Here is a 7,475-nt window from a genome sequence, read left to right on the forward strand (position 1 = left end):
CACTCACTATTTCATTCTTCAAGCTGCTTCCTGGTGTTTTATCATTTTCTTCAGCTACTTTTGTTTCCTCTAGCGAACCAGATCCCCTTAACATTGAAACATTGGCAGTGTAGTTCCAAGGTACCTTGTGGGTATCTTTAAACGAAAATGGTGAAGGGGCCGTGATAACAACTTTTGGCTTCACTGACGTGGAATTCATCGCAGATGGTCTCAAAGTGATGACCACAGGCTTATTTGTTTTATGCATTGGCTTGGAATTTTCGGTTGTGCAGACAACTTCTCCTCTTTTTCCCTCATCTTTCTCAAAGAATTCTATTTCCTTGTTGTCCATCAACTTTTGTAGTAACCCCCTAAATTCAGGGCAAAGTTAAATTTTTTGTCCTTCTTCTTGGTGATATTCACAATAATTTTCACATTCATTGGGCTTTGGTTTAGGATCTTGTTGAACCATGCCGACATGATAAAGTTGTTGGAACACCCAAATAAAGGGAGATTTGATTTCATCAACATCTGTCTTCATTTTTTTCCTATTATCCTCATGGACTGCGTTCACACCTTTACCTCCATGATTCGGTAGTGGGTGTGTCGATACATCAGGTGAATCAAATTGCAATCCCCCAGTATTAATCAGATTTTGCATAACTTTTTTGAAGGCCAAACAGTTCTCAATAGAGTGACCAGTAATTCTATTATGGTAATCACAATGTGCATTTACGTCATACCAATGAGGGTACGGTGGTTGCAGAGGAGTCAAACGATAAGGGCGCACCACATCCGCCTTTAATAACGAGGCGTATATCTCAGAGTAGGGTACTGGTAGTGGTGTGAAGGACATTCTCTCATTCTCCTTGCGAGGTCCCTTGGAATCATTTCTGGTGGTGCTCGTGTCATTCCTTTCATCTCTTGGTTGGGTTATTGTGACACTTTTTGAAGTATTCTTGTTGTATACATTTTCATTATTAACTTCGTTTTCTTTTTTCCGGTATACTAGTTTTTTTGAACTGGACCCATCAACTGCCTCGATCTTGCCACTCTTTATAGCGTTCTCGATGAGCTCCCCTGAGATAACTAGATCAGCAAAGTTTTTGGTGGCATTTCCAAGTAAATGCCCTAAGTACGGAGCCTTCAAGGTGTTGACAAAAATTACAGTAGCTTTTTTTTCAAGTAAAGGGGGTTGGACCTGTGCGGCTATGTCACGCCACCTCTGGGCATATTGTCGGAAAGTCTCATTATTTCTCTTTTCCATATTCTGAAGAGTCCACTGATCAGGAACCATATCTGTGACATGGCGATACTATTCTAGGAATGCCTTTGCCAAGTCTCTCCATGATTTAATGTGAGCCCTAGTTAATTGGTTGTACCATTTGGCGGCAGATCCTTTCAGACTGTCTTGAAAACAGTGAATCAGTAGCTTTTCGTCTTGCACATGACCGGCCATCCTTCGGCAAAACATGGTGATATGAGATGAAGGGCATGTGGTACCATCGTAATTTTCAAATTCAGGAACCTTGAATTTCATAGGGATGATCAAGTCTGGGACCAAACTCAGCTCTCTAGTGTCAAACCCATATAATGATTCAACCACTTCTACCGATTTTACCCTTTCTTCCAAATTCTTCAACTGTTGAGTTATTTCTTCATTGGCTTTCTCCTTTTCGGCTAACTCATTTAGATCTAGGATTAGGTGCTCAGTACTAAATTCTCCTAGCCTTACTCCTGGAACAGACTGATAGCTATTTGGGAATGTGGATCCCATTTGTTGTTGTTGATTCTCATTGCTGACATATGCATGAGATCGAGCTTCTTGAGGTATCGAAGAACGAGCAGAGATGTGTATAGGTGTGAAACCAAGAGGATGACCAAATTCTGTTGTGATCCCTGGAGGGGGTATGGAATCTTGGTTAGAGGAGGTGGGATTTCCAGCATGACTCTTTTCAGCATGTTTCTTGAATAGGTCCTCTAATTTCTGCAGCATATTCAGTTGTGAACTGGCAATATTGGCCTCAATCTTTTCAAATTTACTTCTCATTTCTGCCTGCATATCTTTTTGCTCTTGCTCGAGACGGTCCAATTTGTCGTCCATCTTCTTACTCACTTTCCTAGTATAGTAAGAATGTTGCGTTTCTTTGTTGCTAACAGGGGCCAGGGTAGCTGCGATTGGAAACCTTATCGTATTATTTTGGTGATTTTAATTAATGAATGCATGTCTTAATGCGAAATATTTAAAATTCATACATAAATAAATACAAATAAAGAATGAATGTATGCAAGAGGTATTGATCCAAAAAAGTTAATTTTCATAGAACAACTTCCATTATAACAAAAAGTTTTCATTACAAAATAGTTCACTTCTACAGATACGGCTTAGTTCAACATCCATTGCAACAAAAAGTTTCATTACATAATAGTTCACAGATACGGCCTAGCTCTTCTATTAAGCTCAGCAATTTCACTAATCATCCACAACATCTTCTTCCCATACTTAGAAACCGGATTGATGTGGTGCTCGATGACCTTTGCTTCGACAGCTAGTTCTCCAATGTATCTGGCAACTTCACTCATCTGTATTATGGCCTCGGCTACCATGTTGCTTCTGGCTGCATTTTGTTCTTCATAGAAATCATTTGATTTTTGCCACTGTTCAGTAGTTCCTTGAAGATTTCGCTCTAGCTCATTAATTCGTACATGAAAAATCTGCAGTGCACTTTCCAGATGTTGAATTTGCTTTCGTAGCAAGGCATTCTCTTCAAGACTTTCCTGAAGATCACTCGGTCCCCGGAGAACATTTTGTTGGAACAAGGATTCTTCGAGTTGTAGGATGTAATCACTGAATTCTGTGTTTTTAGCCCGACACTGAGCCAGATCCTCTTCAAGTCTTGTATGTCTTTCCTGCATCCTTCGATTGAGACTTCGTACTTCTTTATTTTTGTCTCCACACCTTTTTATCCAGCCGTTGGTTGTCTCTTGCCTTGCTTCAAGTGTAGTATTGAAGTGTTGCTTTTCCAATTCCCATCTCTTCCTTTCAGTATCAAATTCTTCGATTCTTTGTCCTCTATCATCAAGTTCGACAAGCATGTTATTCATTTCGGCTTCAAATCCTCTGAACATGATGGTCTTCTCAGCCTCGAACCCCTCAAGAATGCTATTCTTTTATTCTTCCAGTTCTTTGACACGATCTTTCTCCCTTTTTTAATTCTTTCATAGCTTCGCGATTCTCAGCTTTATATTTTATGATCCGCTCCCTCTTATCAAGCTCAAGCTCTTCTACTTTTTTGCTTCACTTTCTCTAAGCTCTTGAGTAGACGATCGTTTCTTGCCTTCATATTTTTGACTCGATGTTTCTCTTCGTTTAACTCTTTGGTTAATTGTGCTGACGTTCTGCTTGACCCAACTGTGGACCTAGATTTTTGCAGCTTGTAGTAATCCTTCTTCAGATCTTTTAAATCCGATTCTATTTTTTCTTTTCTCACTTTTAGCATTGCAAATTGTGCAGCATGAAAGTCAGCATCGATACTCAACATGTATTTGTCTTGTCGTATCTGTTCCAGTTCTTTTGACCAACCTTCTTTCTCGGCCTCGAACTCTGTTCTCAAGATCTCTACCTCTGATGGGACTATCTGAATTCTTTCTTCCATAGAGATATCCTCATTTTGGTCAGGTAGAGGAATATTTTCATTCTTTCTAGCATATCTCCACTCCTCATAATCTGGCGTCAACATCACTTTGGCTGCCTCAGCTCTAGTACGGAAAGTCTTTTTCCATGCTCTAACTGCCTCAAGGATGTTCTTCTTATAATTGTTTCCGTGAAATACGAATTCAGATGAGTGCAATCTAGCAGTGACTGGGACAAATTGACGGCTATCATATTGCCTCAAAACCAAAAGGGGTGCGTACCCAATTCCTCCCCACAAACCAAGCAGCATCACCCAATTATAGTCACCACATTTATAGAGGAGTTCACTTTGTATTTGCCAAGGGGCGCGCCAAACAATGTCCTTGTCTCGCATATTTCTAAAGGCATCTATCCACATGTCTTTAGTGACTCCTTTTGGCCAATCTTGCTCGAGGAATTCTCTCAAAGGCGAGTAGTTGGTACTAAAACGATGATATGAAATCTTTTCAATTTTCCAAAAATGACTATGTATCCATACATATAGTAGTTGTGCGCACCCTGAAAATCGACCACCTCCAAGCCTTCAACAAGCATTCAAGGATCGGAAGGTCTCTACTAAAATCAAAGGAGCAGGGTTGATCTTTTTTGGTAATTGTTCAAATAAATCCACAACTGCAGCCTCAATATACCCCAAGGCCTTCGGGAAGATGACTAAGCCATAAATACCCAGTGCAAAAAGATCAAATCGAATTTTCTCGTCAGGATGACTTTGAATAATTTCTTTAATAGCAGTCCAAGAAATACCTTCGCTTTCGCCTTTTTGTTTGGTACGAGTAACCACCCATTCCTCGCGCACTCCCGCAATTTTTGTTAATTTGATTCTAAAGGGTTGAGTTTTGATGGACTTGGAATAAATCCGATTCTCTTGAGCCTCTTCTATGTGCAACAAAGCAATATATTCTTCGATGGTAGGAACCATATCTTCTTGATTGAAAGTGAAGCAGTTGTAACCTGGATTCCAAAATTGAATCAAGGCTCGGAGCAGCTCATCCTCTATGTCAACATACAACAGATAGGAAATGTCCCCATAACACTGGTAAAACTGCAGTGTCTTACTTGATTCCCATTTTTCCCAAATGTCTCGTAAGTCTTGGACGTCATTTCTTTTAAGAGAAATAGGATCATAACCCAATAATTCTGACACATGATCGGCTTGCAAACTGTCCCCTTCTTGTCTTTGTAGTGCTTCAGACCACTGTCGTACCTCGGGGTTTTGAACAATTTGACTCGAATACTTTTCGTCCATTACTGAAAGCTTTCCAATTTGATGATTAACTAAAGATCAACACCCTCAATCTTGAATGATGCAATGCAAATATCAAAAATGAAAGGAAACAAGAAAATGAAACAAGTTAGTACATGTAATGAGTTAATAAAATTTTGGAAAAAAAAACCTACCCATCATGATAGCTACCCAAACATACTTTTTAATAAATAACAATCCTACCCAATCATGCTTTCTAACCCATATACTTAAAATAATAAGATAAACCTTAAACCGTATAATTTTCTAATTCACATGCATTTATAAAAATAAATTTAAAAAAAGGTTAGAGTTCATTTCTCCTTTGTGTACACTTATTTGGGTACCTATGGACAAAGTTTCGGCTTGGTCTTAAATCGGGTGGGTTTCTATGGTTTATTATATGCAGAGTTTTGATTCTAAGAGTAAAGGTACTCGAATTGTCCTTGTTGGCGCCCCCTTGGGCGAGCCAGACCCTCAATCCTCACCCATTATAGGCTTAAGCGGATCGAGTTCAATTCGAGGGGGCACATTTCCCTTTGCCTGACACGGAGAATAAATTCTCACGAAGACATAGGACATATGAACCCTGGAAGCTAATTGCTAGGTCTGACACGGAGAATAAATTCTCACGAAGACGTCGCTTTCACTCCCACTTAAAAGGAAGAGCTCGGGTATAGAGCTTATGTTATGCAATGCAAGTGTCGTGTGTGAGGAGAAATTATCAAACCTTTGACAAACAACCACACAAAAATGAACTAAAGCGAATCTGAGACTTTAACATCTGAAAATCAATCAAATACAAATATTAATATACAATGATAAAAAAATAATAAAAGAATTGAAAGAAATCAAAATAATCGTAAATTAAATAAAATCGAATTCTCAATTTACAACTATAGAGACAATATATAATTGATTTAGGGCTTGATCCACAAAATCCCCAGCGGAGTCGCCAAGCTGTCGTAACCGATTTCCGGCGATACGACGAGTCTCGACTCATTTCTTGAAAACCCGATTTTGTAAAAGAAATGTTTCGGAGTCGCCATCGACCTTTTGGGTTAGGTAGGCCGAATAACCAAAAATCTTCTTTTAAAAGAGTTTTTTAAGAAAAACATCATTTTAAAAGATGCATCGATCCACGTATAATCAGAAATTCATTTTTAGTAAAAAAAAGAGTTCGGGGGTCGATTACGTGTGGGGAAGGATTAACACCCCCACAACGCCCAAAACTGGTACCCATCGGTTATATATTGTCTCTAAATAGTAGAAATCTAAGAATTTGAATATATATTTAGATCACGATTCCATTATTCCTAATTCAACCATACAAATATTATAGAACAAAAATTCTAAGGAAAAATATAAAATATTCTCTTATTTCCAATTGAAGAGAAAATACTCCCTAAAATACTTTAGGACGAATATTTCTCTTCCCAACTGAAATAAAAAGAATATAATATTTTTTCCTAAGGTTTCCATATAAAAAAAATTATTCTACCAAAGAAAGAAATTAAATTTATTAATCCGAATATTATTAGAAAAGATAAGGGATATTCAATAATTTAAAACCACCGAGACTTAATCTCTAATAAAATTAGCAAATTGTCTCGATAAGTTTAAAATAACGAATATTTCCTTTTCCCTTCAAAATTAATTAATTTTAAATGCAATCAATTTTTTAAGTTTTTCTAGTGGGATATTTATTTATTTTAAAATATCGGAAAAGGACATCTAGTTGTTTTAAGACTGTCCCTTCTTAATATTTTAATATACATAAATATAACCCTTAATCCAATTATGTAATTGGTTAAGTTATACTAATGAGGCTTTTAAACAAAATAAAATATGATACATTGAAGCACTTAAAGAAAAAAATATAAATACACATGGATTAAAAGAAAAATTCTAAATTTATTTTTAACTTAACATTACTTTAAAAAATATAAATATTTTCTAAATATTATACTAAACATAGAACCAAATATTTATTCTAAAATAAAATAAAAAAAAATATAACATTTATACCATGCTCTACATACAATCTTATGTACATAAAATAATGCATAATAATACAAGTGAAATAAATACCTAGAACATAAAAATACTTTAATGATACAAAGAAATAATATACACTTGGATTCATTCATAATATAGTGACAAAATAATTATAAAGTAACTTTGATATCCTAAACATTAATAAAGCAAATATTATAACATTAAACAAGAAAATAACACATAGAAGCACCAAAATCATAATAAAACCATAAACATAGGACTAAAATATAAAAACATCATCATCAGTAGCCAATCTCGAACAAAAAATAATACATCCAACAGAGGACTAAATTACAATAATATAAAATCATGCATCTAATTCGTAAATCTTAGAAAATAAAATGAAATGATGACTAAATCACATAACATGCTAAAATGTAAGGGACCTACGGCTTGATTTACCCTAAAAAGTTACTAAATCACGAATCACATTCAACGTAAAGGACCAGTAAGGTAGTTTAACCTAAAACTAGTGGCCAAATAAAACATGCTAAAGTTCCA

At 36.3% G+C, this 7,475-nt stretch overlaps 1 protein-coding gene across 1 annotated transcript; it reads right to left on the reverse strand.

Annotated features, from left to right (window-relative positions):
• Positions 1–367: 367 nt before the first annotated feature.
• Positions 368–2,083, reverse strand: LOC120169175. The gene is made up of 2 exons (XM_039177387.1): positions 1,310–2,083; positions 368–1,123 (listed from the first exon to the last, which is right to left on the reverse strand). The coding sequence occupies exons 1-2, from the start codon at positions 2,081–2,083 to the stop codon at positions 368–370; spliced, it is 1,530 nt and encodes a 509-aa protein (XP_039033318.1).
• Between the last annotated feature and the right edge of the window lie 5,392 nt (positions 2,084–7,475).

This window comes from Hibiscus syriacus, unplaced genomic scaffold (genome assembly GCF_006381635.1).
Source record: "Hibiscus syriacus cultivar Baekdansim isolate YM2019G1 unplaced genomic scaffold, ASM638163v2 tig00111754_pilon, whole genome shotgun sequence".
Taxonomy (NCBI): Eukaryota; Viridiplantae; Streptophyta; class Magnoliopsida; order Malvales; family Malvaceae; genus Hibiscus; species Hibiscus syriacus.